Source organism: Dermatophagoides farinae, chromosome 2, assembly GCF_024713945.1.
Source record: "Dermatophagoides farinae isolate YC_2012a chromosome 2, ASM2471394v1, whole genome shotgun sequence".
In the NCBI taxonomy this organism is placed as follows: Eukaryota; Metazoa; Arthropoda; class Arachnida; order Sarcoptiformes; family Pyroglyphidae; genus Dermatophagoides; species Dermatophagoides farinae.
This window is the reverse complement of record NC_134678.1, coordinates 4,102,100-4,123,688: the sequence shown is the minus strand read 5'-3', so window position 1 is coordinate 4,123,688 and position 21,589 is coordinate 4,102,100. Positions and strand designations below refer to the sequence as shown.

Here is a 21,589-nt window from a genome sequence, read left to right as displayed (position 1 = left end):
CGATGATAGCTGTGATTCTTGAATCATTACTTTTGTTGGTACAGGTTGGCAATATGGCTGTTGTTCAGATGAATATAGAAAATTCCTTCGAAAGATATTTGTATACTTTTCATGGCGAAGAATTAAATTGAAAAATTGAATAAAAAATTGATATTTTAATAGATCACCAAGATCAAAATAATTGACATTTTTACTAGGAATAAAATAAACAAAAACATGAAATCAAATTCAGGATTATCGAAATACTATACTAGGCATATATATTCCATATATTGCCGGAGGTTGGCAAGTAAACCCATCAAAGAAACGTTTAAATGCTTAACAATTACATATAGCTAATAAAAACCAATCCATAACTTTGAATGCTGAGCGTTAAACGAAAGATAATTCATGAAAAATCTAAAAACCCTAGAATGGATAAAATGGAGAAGGACTATTACATATAATATTGCCGAAATTGGCTCCAATATCATTTTCGGTGAACATTATGTTCAAAGTTTTCACCAGATCTAATCCAAGTTTATGTGTAGCCAATGTAGTCGCTTCGACATTGATATCCCAACATTCCATAACAACTTTATCGAATCCGGCAAATTTTTGCAAAGCATTATACATTAATGCTTCTGCTATTTCGATCGAAGTTGCATACAATGGCTGTGGAATGATTGTTGAGAATAGATTCGATCGACGAAATATACCATATCCCATGACTTTACCGCTGTGTATATCTCTAGCCATCATTCCAACCGAACTGGATTCTCCATTTGAATATTGAATAAACTGTGCACGATTGAATCCACAAACTTGTTCATCGTAGGCAATCACATCGGGTAGATTGTAAACTAGGAGATAATTATTATAGTACATAGGCTAGAATAGTAAATTTACCTTATCTCACCATTGATCCATTCGAAATCACAATCTTCATGATATTTGTTTAGCATAAACAATTGAGGGTAGCCACAATATTGCACTAATTTGCGAGACGGTATCACACCAAAACCAGACTTTTCTCGATATTTGAAAACATTTTTCGGTGACGCCAGAATTGCACAGTTACGATTGGAACAATGCGCGATACTACGGCTCCATAATAAATTTCCAATGCCGAACCGTCGATATCGAGGTGCAATAGAATATTCACCAAATGTAGCACATTTAGAGTTTATGTTAAATCCACTGCAAACACCGATGACTTTGCCTGTTCTTATCAAATAATGCTTAAGGGAATTTCAATCAATTTTATTAGATAAAACTCACCGCTATCAATGTCTTCAGCGACATGAAGACAATTGTGGTCAATTTTCATTATAGTCACATTAACTTGATCACCCAAATATATGTTGGCATCATGACACAATGCTAGAACGTCATCATTATCGTACAAATTCATTGCACGAATGATGAAATTCGGTATTTCAGATGGCATCGTTGTCTTTATTTAATTTTCAAATCTCAAATAAAATATTTGTCAAATCGAAATAAAGTCATGGTATATGTTCTAGGAATTCAGTTTAGAATTAGTTTGTCAAAACAATCTACACTGCTGACCAAATTTGTTTTTGTCATCGGCTTTTATTTTGAAGTCCGGCAACTACTGACTGCTACATAAAATTCATCGGTTGGTCAGGCTGTTTGGCCTTGATCTGGTTTTTAGCTTATCATACATTCACGAGTTTTGAATTAGCCTACTGAGACTGTTTCACGTCCGGTACACGTAATCAAGTAGAAGTGAAGACAATTTCGTCATAATGATTCAAAAAATTGATATATGGATCTCTATGATATGTGCATGGGGATCGACCAGGAATAACAACTACCAAGGTTTATAAATACAAATACACAATTTATTTCAGACATTATACACCGATAATCATGATGAAATTCATTTCAATTCCAAAAATCAATCAGCGTTTTTTTCAAAAATTAAATGATTCAAAGGTTTGAATAATTTACATTGTAAACAAGTAAACAAAATTTAGGTTAATCAATTCTGATGTGAGTATCCAACCAATTTTATATATTGCAATGAGGAATCATCCCTAGGGTCTAATCTGAATTTTGGTATTTTGCTTGTATTATTTTGTATTTTTTTTTTTGGCTTATGAGCTTTTAAAGTTTGAAGGACACAGTAGTTCTGACAATATTTTAGGAATACAAAAAACGGAGATACATTTATATGAACTGGAAGCTTTTTTTAACAATTGTCTGACACTGACATTGCCATCTCTAATTCATTTGCCGTTCTATGGGCTATATCAGCGTTTTCCAAACTTTTTTGGCCAGTGTTAGTAGTAAAAGTTGGGAAGGACTGGGTTATATACACCTATTTTCTGAATATATTTGAGCTTAAAAATTGAAAAGGAATTGGGTTAATTATTCCTATTGGAAAAATCCTGTGACCGGTGAATATTTCCGATGTTTTAGCTTTATTATTAAAATAAGCGATATTGGATCCAACAAAATTAATATGGATTTTTAATCAATTAATCATAATCATCATTATTATTGTATATAATTTTTTAGATAACCCAATTTTTCACTATCGTTTGGATTGTTCAAATCAAATTTCGATCCATAATGTTGCACGAATTGTTCAGCAGGTAAAATCGGACCCATAGAATTAGTTGTGGCTGGCAATAAACGCCATTGTTCATTGGGTACATCGATATTCAGCAAAAATGATGGCAACTGACTTTGATCTATGAAATCGGTCAACGTTTTCTTGTTGGTCATATGAAAAAATTTCCTATCATCTTCGGGTAGCCATGTTTGTATTAATTTAAATATGTATTGCAACAAAAACGGCAACTGATGAATAATGATTGCATCAAATAATTTAGGATAATATTTTGAAAATGATGTTACAATAAATTTCAACATGTCCATATCAACATTCGATACCCCAATATTTGAGCAATCTATTACTAATGTAACGCCTAGAAAAAAAAATTCATTTTCCAATTAATGAAGCCTCGAACTCGATACATACCTTTACCATCACAATCACGATCAATTTGCTCAACTTGATAGATGAAAAATTTTTTCAATCTGGAATTCCATTCATTTGTTTTGCGATGAATGTTGGCACGAAAATAAAGAACGATAGCATCATTTTTATCACGACCATGGCGAAAAATATAACCACTCTGGTAATACTCTGCTGGGAAATCTACCAGCGAACTTTGATAAATACCTTCCTCTCGACGCCATTTCATGGAGTTTCGAAGCAGTTCGTAGGATTGGTCCGTGTCCAACTTACATTCCAACAGAAAACGTTGAATTTGCCAATCATTTTTTTTGATTTGTTCCAAATCTTCAGGCTCATAAAGATTTGGATTTTGGTTAGCTTCGGCAAGAATACGATTTCTAATCAGTATTACCAAATTTGAATCTAATGTTTTCAATTGGGACAACGCACTCACTGGCGGTGCTGGCATTTTGAATTGTAATAAAATAAATATGAACATCACACCGATATAAAAATGATTAGTTTGTGGTTAAAATTCGAAAACCAATAACATAATTTAATCGATCATAGTAACACTTCCTTAAAGAGAAAAATCTGGAGAGAAAACTGAATAAATGAATTGATAGTTGGCTCTAATCGGATGTTTTGTGAAAATTCGTTCACATCGTTCGATCTCTTGGAGGTCAAATTTTTTTGCAAGATCTAATGAAATCTGATTCGCGTCGATGGCATTCCAGATCATCCCATTAGCTTGGATTGAACTGAAATTAGTTTCGATTAATGATTCTATTAACAATTGGGCAGAATCAGCATCATCCGAGTATAATGGACCCAAATAAAATCGTTTGGTGATTGAATGTTGTCGAAGACAACCGAAACCTGAAGCAAATAACCAAGTATGAACTTTTGAATAGAGATTTATCATTGACTAACCTTGAATTGAAAAGTCATTTGAATCTAATGCCATACAGGTTCTATAAGATTGATCTTGTAATATGAATTTAATCAATTTTTCTCGAGAGGTATCTTGAATCTTTTCATCATACTTGATGATTTTTTCTTGAAATTTTTCGATATTTTCAGTGCATAATTGGATGATCTGGATATTTGTGCGATTGGATTGAGAAATTCTCTTAGGTACTCCCGAAAAATTGACCATCGAAACATGTTCTCGGATACGAAATCCTCTTTTTGTTATATATTTTTGAATCATATTCGGTACGGCATAAAGACCAACATTATGATCTTGAATATGGTTCAGACATTGTTCAAATAATATGGATCCTATACCGTGTGATCGATATTCTGGTCGTATGCCATAAAGGCCTAAAAAATTGGTTTGTTGTGAACAACGAGGCGCACCGCATACTCCAATCACTTTTTGGGATTCATTTTCAATGGCAATGAAAAACGCCTGCGGATCTTGATGAAAGAAAGCCAATACGGTTGAGGGACAATCAAAAACATCAAAATTATCATTGAAGCATTCAACGGCTCCATCAATATGCTGAGATAGCATTTGGCAAATCGTAATAAGAATACATTTGCCTTCGTTGTTTATTTTTACCACAAAATCGTCCATCATCCAGTTTTGAAAGAAAAATCAGCAATTCAAAAAGTTGACAACAAAAATGACAAAAAGATCATCAGAATGACATCAATTTCAGGAGGAAGAACAAACATGAACAATGACCTAATTTTTTTTGTAAAAGAGCAACAAGGAAAATGATTAGGATTGTGAAATATTGCCTACGAAAACGAAAAATCTTTTCGGCTTGCCCTATTTACAGAAAATGAAAGTTATCATAAGGGATTAAGACAAAACTATATCACCAATGCAATCACGCGCCTCAAGCAACAAATTCCAACAAGCACGATGACACCTTGTTGAGTGTTGGCTAGAATTCATATACAAATAAAAACAATTTAAAAAGAAAAAATTATGAGGAATGATTAAGCTTCGGCATTCATCATGAGCAGTATAAAAGCCATAATAGACTCAAGTTCTGGTAAAACTAATTCTATTACCATCATTTGTGAGCTTGCCTATCGTGAATGAAAAATCGCAAATCTTTTTATTTAGAAATCCGAAGATTTTCTAATGTTTTCAGTTATAACGACAATGTTTCAATCATTATCGTTAACTTATTCTTTGAAATCTTCAGCCTTGATATCATCAGAATATCCATCTCCATTATCGACTCTTAAAGATAGCAAATTAAGACAACCAACAATTATTTTATTAGTATTATTATTAACGATCATCTTCAATCAACCGACAACGGTACATTCCAGTGAGTAATTTATTATATTGTTAATCAATTTTTTTTTCAATTTGAGGTCGATAATATCTGGGGATCGACTAAAAAAATCCTTTATATTATTGTCTTCTTCTGAAATCGTTTATAGTAAATGTAATGTTGAATTCTCATTTATCAGTCGGTACATTATTACATGCTGGACCATCATGTATCATCAAACCGCAGTCAAGGATAGTGAATGGGGTTAATCGCTTCCTATTGGTCGACTATACTCAAGTGAAACACCGTGGAATTTGCTATTCAACATTACTTTGCAAACAAAAAGGTGGCGTAGCCATTGGCAAATGTGGAATCGGTAATTCATGCTGTGTCTGTAAGTAATTATAGTAAGATACCATAATGAACTGGATTCAACTCATTTTTCCCGGAAACAACCACAGTCCCACAAACCTGTAACAGTATTTCCGTTCGAAATTCAACCTATTTCACCAGTCCCGAATATCCATCATTAATAAATGGATCCAAAGAAATCGAAACAAATCATAATCATTATGAACATCAAGATGTTAATGATGATTTGACAACGATTAACGAGCAATCGAAAAACGATCGATGTTCACTCACAATACATCGAATGCCAGGCATACACCCGATATGTCAAATCAGGTTAGCTGCTAATTACTCAATTATTCGGTCATTGGTGTTATTTATTGTCTTGATTCAATTAACAAATAATAAGGTTGGATATTATCGAATATGAGATTGAAGGTCATCATCATGATGATACCAATATGATCCGCTATTCAGATATTGATCATGGCTGTCGTTATGCTGATAAACAAAACGAGAATGCCTCTGGATCTCCTGCTGATGGTACTATATTGGATTGGATAACTATGAGAGCAATGCGTCATGATCATGCTGATATCATCGAGCCTTTATGTCCATCATCAAAAGTAGGGCAATATGGTTAGTATTGAAAGGAATTCATTAATCCATGAAAATTATTGATTTGATTAAAAAAATATTTTATAGTGATTGTCAATGTACAGCAACATATCGGGCCATTCTATTTAACTGTACATACCGGGTCATGGTCAGGCCGTCGTCGTTGGAACATTCTAATCAACCAAATTGAATGTGATCGTAGTAGCTATCAAAATGAGAACGAACATCGAATACTAACGAATACAATAGATACGTAGTGACGTTATCCTGTCATAAATATGAGCGATTTACCACAAAAAAAACTGTTAACAGCTTCTTTTACCCAACACTTGATGACATAATGTAAATAAAATTCAACAAAGAACCATAATATAGAAAGAGAAAAAATTCTGGAATATTGTACTATAATTATCAAGAACAGCAATCAAATGGTCATCTCTTTGGAGATGGCAGCTTTTCCATAACTAAATCTTCGTTGATTTTGCAGTTGACGTTGGTGTTTGTTACGCGACCAGAATTTAAATTTGTTTCTATGTTCAGGATTATTATTCAACACCGCTGTGCACGGCATGCTGGTGGTTGGCTTCCGGCTTTCCACAACTTTGATCACAGTAATGGCTTCTGTTAAACTTTTGGGATTTGATGAAACAATAATAGGGTCTTTGATCTTTAATTTGGCAATTTGTTCGGAATACATCTGATCAAATGAACGGTTTATCATTTCATAGTTGACCATACGTGATTGACGATAGTTTCGATATGATACATATGCATAAATACTGCTGATTGTCACACAAATGTACAATATAAATCCTATCAATAGGAAGATGATTGCTATTGAATCAATAAAATAATAATCGAACCATTAAAATTATGAATATTTAATCTTTATCTATTACAGCTATTATTTTTGTAATCTAATTTAATGGCTCTAAAAAATGATAATTCGATTTACTAAGTACGAGACTAACGATTGATTTAGTTATTAGATAATTACTCTGGCTGACGTCATTGTATGATAGTAGCAAACTTTGACCGATCACGTTCTAAGCAATATATCTATTCATCGGAAATTCTATCAACAAAATACATGGATAACGTTTTTTTTCAATGGCAAAGCGTACAAACTCACCGGAAAAATCGACAGTTCTAAAATGCACAGAAGGGGTATTTAGATTGGTGAAGTTATCGGATTGTTTAGCAAACTCCAATGAATTGCCGTCATCTTGATCAGATAATAATGATGAAAAAGCATAGTTATGATTACTTTTATTGGTGAATAAAACGAATACAGTTAATAGAAACAAAATGAACGCAATGATTGCCAATATTAATGACAAACGACAAGCCACAATTGCCAATCGGAGATCTTTTGGTGATTTTTTCAATGAATATGAATATAATGATAAGAAACGCATTGTTTAAATATTATGGTTATTCCAAGCCATGTTTACTAATTAATCTATAACATATAAATAAATTATGGACACATCTGTGCGGAAAAAAAATGACTAAAAAATCTGAAAAAAATATTGAATGCAACAATCACAAATCAAAACAACGTGAATAGAAGAACTACTAGTAGAATCATTGAAGGACACTCAATATCTCTCCCACCAAATTGTTATAACAACACCCAATGATCTGATCATAATTACAAGCTACAGAGAAATGTTCATTGTCGTTTTGCCGACATCATCATGTTCATTTTCATCAATCCATTCAGCTATGTTATATCGACTGTGTATTATAGACCAGCCCAATCTATTCAATGTCCTTCAATCGTGAATCCATGAAAAAATCTGAAATCATAGATGAACGAATATAAAGCTTGCTAAATGAATCTATCATGAATTGAATTGTTGACAAACAAAACCCACGCTCATAAATCCACAGTCATATTGGATATCGAAAACGAATAAGGAATGATGACACATTTCTCATAATGAATGAATAAAAGAATTTGAAAAATAAATAGACTGTTTTTTTTATAAAAAGTAATTTAGATTTAGATTTTATTTAATTCAAACTTAGTAAATAAAGAATATGAATTCAAACTTTTTTTTTATTTTCGAATCAAAAAAGAACAAGTTCATATGAATTACATTTGCATTCTATGGTCATCATCATCATCATCATTGTTGTTGTTGATCTGATCATTAGATGTCAAATGTATGTTTGGATGTTGATCAATTGTGATTGGTTCATAATACCACTTAGGAAAGACGCGTTTGTAAAGATACATAAGTATAGTATCCTGTGAATTAAGCTGATGATCAAACCGACATTTCATATGACCATGCGTTCCTAATGGTTCCAAAATGTGTCCATGGCGGCCATATTTGGTTCGTAGTTCAACTGGCCTAAACCAAAGTATATCTTCACGATTAAAAAACATATAACGAACGACAGAATGGCGACGATGAATCTTATACGGATGTCCAGAAAGAATGTAACGTTTGATAATTAAACGATCAGGACTACAATCTAATAGGGAACCAATGGCAACCAATTGATGGCTGCCATCTTGTTCAAATTCTTTGTACACGAGAACAGGTGCTGGCGGATATGTTATAGGCGCGTATAACGTAGCAACACAGGCAACATCTGAACGGAGATATTTCTCATATTTATGTTTATCGCCAGTCGTATGAGCCGAAAATATAGGTTTGGCAACGAATCGACGATATCCAACATGAAAGATTAATCGTTCTTTTGATTTGATCGGCATCGTAAACGATGGAACCTTTTTGACAACAACATTCATCACAGACATTTTATGTTCGTGGGCTAAAAGCTCATATAGAATCAAGGGTTTATGAGAATTTTGTTGAAAGTAATCAGACAATTTTCTCGGCACATTAGCTAAATGAACACGGATGTAGAATCCAGGATCGGCACCAAATGTATCAGACTTGAATATACGTCTACGTGTACGATTAAAATTTTCAAATTGAAATATTCGAGAATAATCTGAAGGAAGATTTTCTTTACAATCCCATTGAGATGTACGAAAGCTTTTCAATCCACGATATTTGGCGAAACGTTCACGTGCCGGTCGATCAACAGGCGTATCGATTTCATCAGGAAACATTTCATACATTCGTTGCTCCTTGAATTTTTCCAATTCCATTTGTTCATCTTGCATATTTATTTCTTGGTCGTAATCAATATCTTTATCTAGACTTACATCATCTTTTTCGTTATCATCTTTCATTCCGTTTACGTTTTCATCATCATCACTGGCATTATCGATAGGGGCAAACTGAATCTTTTTAATTTTTTCAATAATTTCATCTTGATCGTCGCTAAATTGACTTTCATTGTCGCATTCAACATCATCGTCGTCGTCATTTTCTTCTTCATCGGATTCGAAAATCCAATTCGCTTGATAGTCAGATGTACCTATGGGCACTTTCTTCTTTTCTATTTCCGAATGTTTTTTATCCTCATGTTGTGCTTGCATTTCTTCCTCGAAAATTGTTTGAACAGGATTCTCTCGTTTCAATGAAGGCCGTAATTGCAGATCGCACTGACTTCGGAATTCTATTTCTTTGTTTTGTTTCCTTTTTTTGTCACCATATGGAACTGATACAGTTTCGATTAAATCCATTTGAAATTCTCCGAATTCTGGTACATATACCAAAGAAGAAACATTAAATGGGTTATTACGAACAAAACCTTCAACTTGCAGCGTTCCAATTTCAGGATCTGATGAATTAGGAACAAAATGAAAATCTTCTGCCAAAAGTTGGCTTCGACGAGAACAATAACTACGAGATCTAGAGCGGCAACATTTAACTGTTGAACAATAGTGAAACAATTTAATCAAATCTTGGGCCGTGTCCAGTGATCGCATTTTATCATTGCCACCATTCATAAGACCGGGAAAATTTTTATTTATCGCCTCGAAGAGTGTACGTCGAACACGATCCTTTTGTTTGGGATTACTAACATCAGCTAAACCTATGATAGCGTGAATAGTTAGCGGTAAACAATGATTGTAAATGGCATCTAAAGTAAAGAAATCATCTTGAATTAACTCTGGATTATCGACTTCAAAGCGTTCAACTTTGTTGGAGTGGATGATTAATAAAATGTCAGCCAATTTGGCTAGATCGATTGATGAATATAAATCTTTGCGATCCAAATTTACCAGCTGATATCGCGTTCGAAATTTCGGTATGTCAATATGCCAATAATGACCATGTTTGGATATTTCAACCGTAGCTGTTTGATCGAATGCAAGCAAAAGCTTCGCAAAATGATCCAAACGATCGGATAAATCAATTACAGCAATAAGAATGGGTGCAATAGAAATTTTTCGACGAGAGTTAATTATTTCTTCTCGTTTAAGGCGCCTGATTTGTATTAATTGATTTTTTCGTACACTACGAGCGAGGCCTGATCCTTTTTTGCCACCAACACACGTTGAAGAGGATCGCAATGAATTAACAGATGATGTCGAATGAAATCGGACACGTTTTTTACCAGCTTTGTGTGGTTTATTTTTTTGTTTCAAACGGCCTGGTCGATGTTGTTCCATGATTAAGAATTCATAAAAATTAATAATCGATCAAACAATGTGAAACATGAAAAAAAACACGTGCGGTTCAACAAAGAGTTGATCATAAAGGACGTAATAAATTTTTTAAATTTTATTTTTTGGACATGAATTCCCCTAAAATCACTTTAGATATTCGATAAAAATTTTTTATTGGTTCACCAATGAAACCATTAAAGATAGTCACAATTGAAAAATTCGCTTGTGTTTGTTGCAAACGTTCATGATCGGAGATATCGGGATCAGTGGTATTACGATGATCACCTGCTTTACTCGTTGATTTTCTCGTATCTGAAAAATAAAATTTTAAAAAAATCAAAGTTATACAGAGAAATAATGTTTGATAATCACCTTTTTGAATTCCATGAATCGAACCATTAGTTAAATCTTCGATTTTGGCATATTCTTGCAAAAAACGAGTCTCTTCCGTCGTAAGTTTTTTAGGTACAATGATTTTGAGATGCACATAATGATTGCCATATGATGAATTAAATTTGTCTTTCAAACCTTTATTATCTAATTTTATCATCGTATGTGAATCTGATCCATGAGGAATGGTAATCTTCTCCTCTGACCATAATCCATCGACAATAATTTCACCACCAAACACTGCTTGCGGTATCGATATCGATGCTGATGAATGAAGGTCAGTTCCGTCTACGGAAAAATATTCAGATGATTCCACTAGAAACTTAATGTAAATCTGTTGTGTTCCTATGGTTCCACGTGCGAAATCTCCCTCAGATGGATCCACGTTAACTTTAAATGTTTCACCATCTGTTACACCTGGAGGTACAGGAATTATGATTTTACGTTCGACCAATGTTCGTCCGTAGCCCAGACAGTTGTTACATTTATTAACAACATTATGGCCTTTACCATTGCAAAATCTACATGTTACTCGGAATCTTTCATCAACACCTTCGACAATTTCAAAACCAAGGCCTTCACAGAATGGACAGACTTGAATTGATTTTCCAGGTTCACTGCCGATGCCCATACATTTCTCACAAACAGTTAATGTTCGAGCTTCAACCAATTTTTCACAGCCTTTTGCAGCTTCACGAAATGATAATCTTATAATTGTAGTCTCAGTTGGAGCGTGGCCATGTTCAGTACCAGAATAATCGATCCATTCACGATCGGCTTCTTTAGTGAAACGATCCTGAAAATCGGTACCGAATATTTTCCGAAATAATTCTTCAGGATTGACTGAAGAATGAAATGTTTCATACGGTGATTGATAAGAAGAAGCTGATGAACGTCGAAACGATTCGAATGTTTGATTTTGTTCCTTTTCAAATTGGGCATCATATTGACTACGTTTTTCTTTATTGGACAAAACCGTATAAGCAACGGCTATGTCTTGAAAAAGTTTGGCAGCATCTTTATTACCAGGATTGATGTCCGGATGATATTTCTTAGCCAATTCAATGTATGATTTTTTGATATCTTTTTGTGAAGCATTTCTCGTTACACCAAGTACTTTATAATAATCCAACTTTAGCAACTAAACATAACGATGATGTATGCAATCTTCGATATAATTCACGGTGATGACTAGAAAATAAGTGGCCAGCTAAGAACAATGATGATTTAAACATTATGAAATCAATTTTCAACAAGCTTTTTTACGATGAGACAAAAGCATCTGGCGGCTTGACTTCGCGAAATTTTTCGGAAACAATAATGAAAACTTTACGAGAAAGAATTTAAACGTGAAGTTGTTGATGTCATTTAGCATCAACATGATTTTGTTGTCAGCTGACCGACCCGACAACAGGTTCAAGACTTTAGTATACCGTCTGTTTAAACATGATGACGTATCATTGGCAGTAAGATATTGTATCATGTAGAATTGTATTAAATATGAATTCGTCTTTGTCATTCAGTTTATGTTATCTTTTATTCCTGATCACATTTATCCGATCCGATAAAGACTTTGATGGTAAGTTCACCCAAATAAGAATCACATATATGACTTTCTTTTCGAAGATTTAGAGACAATCACTGTTGAAAATAATGTTTATGTTTTGGACGATAAAAACTATGATTCATTTGTTCAACAACATCCCGTATCATTAATTGAGTTTTATGCACCGTGGTGTGGCCACTGTAAAGCATTAGCACCTGAATTTTCCAAAGCGGCCAAAATTCTACAGGAAGATCAGAATAGGATTGTGTTGGCCAAAATCGATGCCTCGAGTTTTACAGAATTCGCAAAACAACATAGTGTGACTGGCTGTAAGTTCTCTTTAATGTTATAATATCATAATATCATTGACTATAGTTATTGATCATAGATCCAACTTTGTTCATCTATCGTAATGGAAGTAAAAATGAATACGATGGTCCACGTACATCACAAGGAATAGTAGATCATATGCGTGAAATAGCTGATCCTAATTATAAGCCAATAGAATCTGTGATCACATTGACAGCTGTCAATTTCGATGATACGATAAAATCAGAATCATTGATTCTGGTACAGTTTTATGCACCATGGTGTGGCCATTGTAAACGTCTCAAACCGGAATATGAACGTGCAGCAAGAAGGCTCCATGAGTTGGAGAAACCGATCAAACTGGCCAAAGTAGATGCTACTGTTGAACAAGAGCTAGCCAAACGGTTTGAAGTGAAAGGATATCCAACATTGTTTATTTTTCGAAATGGAAAAAAATTACCCTATAAAGGACCTAGAGATGAAAATGGTATCGTAGATTTTATGAAGGAGATGGAAAAAATTCCAAGCAAATTAATCGAAACAAAAGAAATGCTGAGAAAACAAATCAAAGAAGATATTCCAACTATCGTCGGATTTTTTGATACTCGTCCAGACGAGAAGTTTTTTGAACTTTTTATCGACATTGCTTATAATCAATTTGATGAAGATAATCACTTTGTTCATATCATTGACAACGATCTGGTGAAACAGCTCAAACAAAAATCGAATTCAATAACCGTGTTTATTCCATTATGGTTCCGTTCTAAATATGAATCCAATAACCATATCATGCAACTAGATCAATCGACTTCAGTACAAGAAGTGGTGGATTTTATTCACAATCACAGTATACCGTTGGTTGGGTATCGTTATTCTCGAAGTTACAGTCTTTATGCTAACCGTTATCCATTAGTTGTTGTCTACTATGATGTTGATTTTAGTTTTGATTTCAGAAAACGTAAGCAATTAAATGATTTGATGATTGGATTATTTATAATTTTAGTTGTTTTTAGAAACCCAAATGATACGTGAACAAGTTCTGAAAGCAGCCACACAAATCAAGAAAACCGAAGAAATTTCTTTTGTGATTGCCAAAGAAAGCGAGAATGAACAAGAATTGAAAGATCTAAAATTGGATGATAGTGGTGCAGATGTGAATGTTGGATATTTTGAATCCGCTAAACGACGTTACGCCATGGAACCAACAGATAAATTCAATGATCAAGTCTTGGTTGATTTTGTATTAGCTGTGCGTACAGGAAAGATTGATCCAGTTCTGCGATCACAATCGGTTCCGCAAGAAAATCCTGCCAACAACTTGTGGACAGTGGTGGGTGAAACGTTCAAACAATTGGTTATAGATTCTAAGGACCATGATTTAATGTTGCAATTTTATGCACCTTGGTGTGGCCATTGCAAAGCATTGATGCCCATCTATCAAGAATTGGCAAAAAAATTCCAACATGAAAACGCTCGTTTGAGGATTATGAGAATCGATGCTACTAATAATGATTTTCCCCGAATGGTTTAATGTCAATGGTTTTCCTACAATCTATTATATTCGTCGCGATCAAGATGCTCGTAAGCCGATCTTGTACCAGGGCGACCGAAAACTTGAGGATCTAAGTAAATTTATTCAGGACCAATTGAATGGGTCTAATGGCCAACAATCTACTAAAGAAGAACTATAAACATGGAATATTTATTGGTCATCGTTATTACTTACATGTTTATTTTTCAAACTTTTTTTCTGAAAAATTGATAATAAACACAGACTTTAATATTCGTATGAATGATAAAAAATAATGATTGTTTAAAGCAGTTGTTTATAATGATTAATAGGTATCTAAGTTATAAAAGGTGTGTGTGTGTGTGTATGTGCTCCAACGATAAATGAAAAAAAAATATAAGACAAAAACGGGAACGATCAAATTCAATGATGTGCGATATCCTTCAAAGAACATTAAATGGCTCGATTCAATGAGATGGCAATGTATCAATTCTTTAAGAAACAACAATACTACCACCATCATGGTATTCATGTTGATGTTGACATTTTGTCAAACAACTTTTATGAAAATTTGAGGTCTTCAAATTTTTGCTTCCATTAAATTTAATACCGATTTCAGTGCCAATCTCATCCAAACATTTCAATGCATAATCGATCATTTGATCACTATGGCTAGCTGAAAGGCAAAATCTGGCACGTGGACCAGTTAAACTAGTGACTGGAAATGCTGCTCCAGTACTGGCAACGCCTTTTTCCAACAATTTGGATATTAAACATCTGACAAAATTGAAAAAAATAACCATCAGCAATGATTTAATTAATTGATTGGTGTAAATGTACATACTTGAGATGAGAAGGAGTGTATACCATCAATGGCACGACTGGAGAATCATTGTTACCATCTATGTGAAATCCTAATTGTTTTAGTTTTTGCCTGAAACGGATGACATTTTTTCTCAACTGCAGTATACGGCACTGTATTGGTGATTTGATGTTGCTAGTGCTATTTATAGAAAGAAAATCGTCAAGAATGGATGATATTTGTTGACAAACAGGGGCGGCCATTGTGGTGCCGTAGAAAAAAGAAGCCGAATTGGTGCGTATGTAATTAATGATTCGTCTATCACCGGCAATATAGCCACCGGCAGCGGCGAAACTTTTGGTAAATGTTCCCATCAGTATATCGATATCACGTGGATCACAACCGTAATAATCACAGATACCTCTGCCACGAGATCCCATCGCGCCAATGCTATGAGCTTCATCCATATATACATAGGCCCGATATTTCTTTTTTATTCGTATTAATTCTGGTAGATTGACAATTGTACCTTCCATCGAATAGATACCTTCAACCAAGATGACAATCTTACGCCATTGCTCGCCATTAGTTTGACCTTTCATCAAAGATTCAGTGATTATCTTTTCCAAATGGTTCATATCTAATAAAAACAAAATGATAGTAATTAATGAAAAAAACCAATTTTCTCAACATCATTAACTTACTGTTGTGCTTGAAGACGAGGATTTTGGCTCCTGAAATTTTACACCCAAGCGCCAATGAAGCATGATTACATTCATCACTAATCACTAACGATCCAGGACCGAATAAACACGGTAACGACAATGAATTAGTAGCGAAACCCATGCCAATCACAACACTATCTTCCACACCCAGATATTTGGCCACCTTTGTCTCTAGTTCACGATAAATTTGTGTCGTACCTGTTATATAAAATATTAATGAAAATATAATGATTTGCATTAATAATAAGATATAGATAGAATACAAAACAAGTGACAACAATAGACATTTAGTACTCAGATTATGATATGATTAAGATTACTAGTCACGGACCCAAATGGAAAAATGAGATCAAAAGTTCAACCAAGATATATAATGTTCCTACATACCGAATTCGTTCGGTGTTGAAGAAATGCTGACACCAACGTTATTTATGGTTTCAATGACAGAATCTATTCGTGGTCCTTTATTCTCTGAATGTCCCAGATAATCATATGATCCCATATTGATGGCTCGTATCTTACGTCCAGTGTATCTATGATGCGAAAAAATCAGAACCATATTTCAGCCAAGTTTTGGCTTTAAATTTAAAAAGATCAGACAACAAAATATTGTTTGATCTTTTTAATGATGCTTACTAACTTCCAAGTTGCATTATATGGTCCAAATTCACGTTCCAAAATTTCTGTATAGCCACCGGGTGCTGAACAAATAGGATGCGACCACATATTAATTAAACGTTGAATAATATTTCGGATGTAGAATGGAGCAAACGTGTTGTATAATTGGGTATAGCCTTCACGATTTTTTTCCACACGTTCAAATGATTCGATCCAGCCAATTTTACGAAGAAAGTCGTTCATATAACCGAACAACATTAATGTACCATGACAAATGTAATTCGAGACGAGCATATGGAATGGTATGATCGGACGGATTGGTTCGTTGAATTGCTGCTGGCTTATGGGTCGAACAACCGATTTATGATGATGATAATTATTATTGTTGTTGCTAATGATGGCAGTGTTTGCATTTTGGAAAGACTTTGATCTTTTGTTAACTGACGAAGGATATCCATTGGTCAATGATCCATTTATTAGATGACCACTTCGATTTCGATGGATCCCTTTTCCGTTGCTGATGACTAAACTTCCATTTGTGCCCAGACTATGGTTGGTCACAGTATTTGGATGCTGTTGTTGACTATTGGTTGCAGCCAGAGATCGACTGATCTGGTTATGGTTGTTATGTTGTTGATAATCTTGATGGTGATGTGCCGAACATCCAAATGTGGCGAACAATTGAAAACAACTGGAAACATATTTGAAACAGAATACGAACAAACGACCCAACGATTGAAACATGATGATGATGTGATTATTATTTTGATAAATAAAAAGTTGGAGAATTTTAATATGAGAATCCGATGTTAGATGGAAGGTCGGATTCTTTGCGTTTTAGACAACCGTGTGTATAGGCGGATCCACTGAGGAATTTTGGATGATCAATTATTTGATTTTTTTCTCAATAAATTGTGATGACGAATGATAAGAGTAGATGAGTCATGATCAGGTTTAAAGGATGCAATAGACTATCATAGATGAATAACATGAATAATGTTGGCCAACATTGTTGTCTATAAAATGAATTTTCGGGTTTGCTCAGAATCTAAAATCTAAGAATAGAAAAAAAAAATTAAGTTATACGCCCAGATTAACATATAATAAAATAGAAAAATGAATTAGAATTTTCTAACAAAGCAAACGAGTGTTTGTATGTGCCACTGTCATTCATAAATTTTTATAATCTAAATAATCAATTCATTGTCATAGGTCGAGGACAAGCCACATTGATAGAAAACACATAAATTATTGTCAATAGATAAGCAAAAAAATCTACATGGACACACACACACACAATACGCACACCAAAGGAGAGATGCTGAAATAGGAGAGATGGAAGAATTTATCCACATCTCAACAAACCAGAAAAAAAGATAAAACGCCGCTATAGCCAAATTGTGAACTATAGATATATGTGTAGACGGAGAAAGATGCCGGTGTTTATAATACAGCAGCAGCTAATCCCATCATGGATCTATTCACGATTAGTAGACAATAGAGTGTTGTATAGAGTTGCCGGTTCTTGTATGTTGAATATGAAAAACAAGAAAGTAGTGGAATTCACTTGATGCCAGATTCGATGAACCAAATATATTCAATGCTTAAAATAATATATCACGCCGAATCGTTGTGCAAGCACCAAACCATATAAAATTTACCCAAACACAAACACTGTCTATGGAAGCATTATCGATTAAACACCCAAATGGATAGTTTGTGTTCCAAATGGGCACACAATTAATTTGTTTTTTTTGTGTACGAGTGTGCCTGGGAGCTTTACGAACAGAACAAAAAAAAGTTTAGACACATATACACATACTGGCAGAGATAAACTTGCTCGTTTTCCTGCTGTCCAAAATGGGTTGGACGCTGTAGATCGATCGGTACGTTTGAATGATCGGCGTGTGGTTACAATGTGAGTTTTTTTCAATCAAAAATATGCATACATTTATACATGCCTGACCATGTCGCCGCCATCATCATCACCAGCAAAGCAAAAGAAAACAGCTTGTAGCAATTTTGTTATTTTTTCAAGTTACCATTACTAAATCAAATATAGACAGTAACACACTACAATGCATACAAGGCCATAGGTTTATTATTGTTATTGTTATTATCATTACATTATGATCATCATCAATTATGATGTATTTACGCTATATATACCACACCATGATCATCATTATGATGATCAAGAAAGCAAAGAAAAAAAAATGAGATGGATTTGGATGACGTTGAAACAAATAAACGATTTTGGTAACGATAGCGATGATGATGGTGAATAGCAAACGAACGGATGGGTGGTTCCACATTATCATCGTCATCATTATGATGAATGTCATTCGTTCAATTTTTTTTTCTTCTCATCCCAAACAACAACAATTTAATTTTTTTTTATTATATTTGTTCCATTCTTTAGACTCACAACTTCATATCTGATCATCATTTTGTACATATTGTAGTCTTGTTGAATTATTTGTACTTCTGTATAGTAAGAAACGGTAAGAACTACAAGAAGGGCGTTATTCTCCCAACAATTCCATGAAAATATATTTGCTATTATCGATCGATCGATTTAATATCAAATAATAATTCATTTGACACAATCCAAAATTGGAATAAATGTTGTATTTTGCCAGATGATAAAAGCCCAGCGGCTCTGACTTGTTATACTATATATAGTATTGAAAAGTTTTAGAAAATTCATTGCATTTATTCATCATTTTTCAACATTCAAAATAAGCAGATTTTCATTCAATAATCAAATGTGTTAATTGAAATGTTATTTTTCATATATATAACTAAACACCACCAACACAGATATATTAAAACAGAATAAACAAAATATAATATCTGTAAAAATGAGTCTCGCCCAATTTTCCTGAAATACATGGATTGAAGAATATTGACCAAATTAAATGAAGTGAATTATTGGATGTTTTATGGAAAAATTTCGAAACCGTTTAGTAAAAATATATCAGAATAATATAGATCTTGTCTTATTGATTTTGAAATTAAAATTTCCTTACCAGAAATATATGCTTTCGATATTTCAACTTTTTATCGCTAATCGATCAATGACGGAAAAAATTCTCTATTAGACACTTATTGAAATACCAATTATCATTTAAACAGAAATCAATCAAAATAATGGATCAATCATATAGCTAGGTAATGTAATGGCTGTATGATGATGATGATGATGGCATAATGTCATCTCATCTTAACGAGAATTGTGTATTTCTAATGACAAATCATTAATTTGGATTTGATTGATAACAAAAAAAAACTAGCCGTATGTAAATATTTCAACACTAATAAATGATATATATGAATAAAAAAGCACATTTTACTTACCTTGATACATATTTTAAATGATTCAGTTTTTGATTTTGTGAAAGAAAAAAATGGTAAAATTGTTGCAGCTTATGTTATTTTTCTGGTCTTTTTTTTTATTAATCACACAAATCAACATTCATCATCTATTAATGAAAAAATATTTTCTCATTCAAATTTTGTTAATCTGCTGCTACTGCTGCTGATTATAGCATTTTGATTTTTTTTTCGAAAGTAAACAAGTTGCAATGAACGCTACACACAAATAGCATATTACACACATACACACACACAGGCAAGGACATAGAGGCAAGCAAAGTTACTAAATCGGATGATACTCTAGTTTTCAATTCGATGTCGATTTTAAAAATTGTTTTTTTTCTCATTTCACACATTATAAAATTGCCTCACCCGTATGTAAACATTACCATCATCATACAGACTGATCATCATTTATCGTTTTTTTTTATTTTTGATGATATTTGAGTCAAATCTTAACAACAGGTCATGGTTAGGCTGAAATAATTTTTTTTTGTCAGAATTTCATTAATATGATGCAAAGAGCTAGACAAAAAAGCTTGATTTTGAAATATTTGTTTTGTGCCTGTATTTATAAATGTGATGAACAAAAAAAAATATTCTTTTTCAAGATTCTACAACAAAAAAAAAAAAAAAAATAAATAAATAAATAAATAACTGAACAACCGTATACTGCTATTCGCTACACAGGATATTTATTTTCGTCAATGTTTAAAAAATGTGGCCTGATGCCAGAAAAAAATAACATACCTTAAAAATTGATAGGAAATTTCAAATGAACAAAATAAATTCATAAAAATCGGTCGAGTACCAAACTAAAAAGCGAAAAATTGGTTTTCTTGATTTCTAGAAAAAAAACAAAGTAGATGATTGCTTATAAATTGTTATCGTTGCTTGGTAAATGGTAATTTTTTGATCATTTTTCACACCGCCAACGTTGAAATAATTTCAACAAACGGTTTGATTTAGTGTCAATGCACAATTACTGGGTGAAAGAGTTTTGTTTTATTGCTATTTGGCTCGGAATTTTATCCACAGAAGCAGATTCCAGATAAACAAAAAATTAGTGATGGCAATAATAGTGGAGCTTCGAGTTCATCGATTTATTATTAATAAAAAAAAACACGAATTAATCATTTTCTGCAAATCTGTAGATTCATCAATGCAATTTAATGATAATTTTTGTTTCAATTTGATTACAATGCGTGTTTACTTCATATATAAATAAACGCAAACAACAATTATGATGATGTCGTCTATCATTCAGTCATTTCATGTTGATTAATAATAATAATAATGGTGATCATAAATAGAAAACAGCCCAAACAGACAGTTATCATATATCCAAGCATTGATGCATTTATGTGGAGGGAGTATTTTAACAGAAAAAAAGACAGCAATCAGACTGAAAAGCCAATTGTCCGATGTAACAGGTAACACTAGCATATTATCATCATCATCATAATAATAATCGGTAAGATTTTAACTTGTTGAATGAAGAATGAAATTGGTTCATAATCAATACCAAAAATTCTAACGGATAGGAATCGTTTTCTGACCTACAGTAAACGGATAGCTAAATGATCAA

The 21,589-nt window shown here is 33.3% G+C and overlaps 9 protein-coding genes across 15 annotated transcripts; 2 read left to right on the top strand and 7 right to left on the bottom strand.

Moving 5' to 3' along the window:
- Positions 1-135: 135 nt before the first annotated feature.
- Positions 136-2,388, bottom strand: LOC124492627 (uncharacterized). Its single transcript, XM_047055571.2, has 3 exons — positions 1,261-2,388; positions 899-1,201; positions 136-842 (listed from the first exon to the last, which is right to left on the bottom strand). The coding sequence occupies exons 1-3, from the start codon at positions 1,427-1,429 to the stop codon at positions 409-411; spliced, it is 906 nt and encodes a 301-aa protein (XP_046911527.1). The 5' UTR covers positions 1,430-2,388; the 3' UTR covers positions 136-408.
- Positions 2,389-2,455: 67 nt separating this feature from the next.
- Positions 2,456-3,470, bottom strand: LOC124492616 (motile sperm domain-containing protein 2-like). The gene is made up of 2 exons (XM_047055561.2): positions 2,993-3,470; positions 2,456-2,939 (listed from the first exon to the last, which is right to left on the bottom strand). Exons 1-2 carry the CDS (start codon positions 3,468-3,470, stop codon positions 2,506-2,508), a joined length of 912 nt encoding a protein of 303 aa, XP_046911517.2. The 3' UTR covers positions 2,456-2,505.
- Positions 3,471-3,493: 23 nt separating this feature from the next.
- On the bottom strand, positions 3,494-4,556 carry LOC124492596 (uncharacterized). The gene is made up of 2 exons (XM_047055549.2): positions 3,905-4,556; positions 3,494-3,850 (listed from the first exon to the last, which is right to left on the bottom strand). The coding sequence occupies exons 1-2, from the start codon at positions 4,554-4,556 to the stop codon at positions 3,552-3,554; spliced, it is 951 nt and encodes a 316-aa protein (XP_046911505.1). The 3' UTR covers positions 3,494-3,551.
- Positions 4,557-5,072: 516 nt separating this feature from the next.
- LOC124492581 (uncharacterized) lies at positions 5,073-6,550 on the top strand. Of its 2 annotated transcripts, none has more exons than XM_047055520.1 (5): positions 5,073-5,265; positions 5,411-5,605; positions 5,673-5,898; positions 5,972-6,201; positions 6,268-6,550. In XM_047055520.1, the coding sequence occupies exons 1-5, from the start codon at positions 5,073-5,075 to the stop codon at positions 6,435-6,437; spliced, it is 1,014 nt and encodes a 337-aa protein (XP_046911476.1). In that variant the 3' UTR covers positions 6,438-6,550. The 2 variants fall into 2 exon arrangements, with proteins under 2 accessions (XP_046911476.1, XP_046911468.1); XM_047055512.1 differs by having other exon boundaries at positions 5,381-5,605.
- On the bottom strand, positions 5,925-7,801 carry LOC124492632 (uncharacterized). The gene is made up of 2 exons (XM_047055585.2): positions 7,313-7,801; positions 5,925-7,014 (listed from the first exon to the last, which is right to left on the bottom strand). The coding sequence occupies exons 1-2, from the start codon at positions 7,596-7,598 to the stop codon at positions 6,605-6,607; spliced, it is 696 nt and encodes a 231-aa protein (XP_046911541.1). The 5' UTR covers positions 7,599-7,801; the 3' UTR covers positions 5,925-6,604.
- Positions 7,802-8,227: 426 nt separating this feature from the next.
- Positions 8,228-10,785, bottom strand: Tsr1 (Tsr1 ribosome assembly factor). The gene has a single exon (XM_047062687.2). It carries the CDS (start codon positions 10,724-10,726, stop codon positions 8,282-8,284), a length of 2,445 nt encoding a protein of 814 aa, XP_046918643.2. The 5' UTR covers positions 10,727-10,785; the 3' UTR covers positions 8,228-8,281.
- A 53-nt stretch (positions 10,786-10,838) lies between these two features.
- Positions 10,839-12,561, bottom strand: LOC124498876 (dnaJ homolog l(2)tid, mitochondrial). Its single transcript, XM_075728541.1, has 2 exons — positions 12,547-12,561; positions 10,839-12,254 (listed from the first exon to the last, which is right to left on the bottom strand). The coding sequence occupies exons 1-2, from the start codon at positions 12,559-12,561 to the stop codon at positions 10,839-10,841; spliced, it is 1,431 nt and encodes a 476-aa protein (XP_075584656.1).
- On the top strand, positions 12,248-14,661 carry LOC124498871 (protein disulfide-isomerase A4). Its single transcript, XM_047062693.2, is given in 5 exon segments — positions 12,248-12,692; positions 12,740-12,988; positions 13,048-13,926; positions 13,982-14,481; positions 14,483-14,661. Coding segments are annotated over 5 exon segments (1,884 nt in total). The 5' UTR covers positions 12,248-12,613; the 3' UTR covers positions 14,660-14,661.
- Positions 14,662-14,726: 65 nt separating this feature from the next.
- LOC124498870 (serine palmitoyltransferase 2) lies at positions 14,727-21,159 on the bottom strand. 6 transcript variants are annotated; one of them, XM_075728368.1, is made up of 6 exons: positions 20,752-21,159; positions 16,646-17,678; positions 16,393-16,538; positions 15,985-16,203; positions 15,323-15,920; positions 14,727-15,255 (listed from the first exon to the last, which is right to left on the bottom strand). In XM_075728368.1, exons 2-6 carry the CDS (start codon positions 17,365-17,367, stop codon positions 14,973-14,975), a joined length of 1,968 nt encoding a protein of 655 aa, XP_075584483.1. In that variant the 5' UTR covers positions 17,368-17,678; positions 20,752-21,159; the 3' UTR covers positions 14,727-14,972. The 6 variants fall into 6 exon arrangements, with proteins under 6 accessions (XP_075584483.1, XP_046918644.2, XP_075584484.1 ...); XM_047062688.2 differs by lacking the exon at positions 20,752-21,159 and adding an exon at positions 19,984-20,400; XM_075728369.1 differs by lacking the exon at positions 20,752-21,159 and adding an exon at positions 18,573-19,928.
- Between the last annotated feature and the right edge of the window lie 430 nt (positions 21,160-21,589).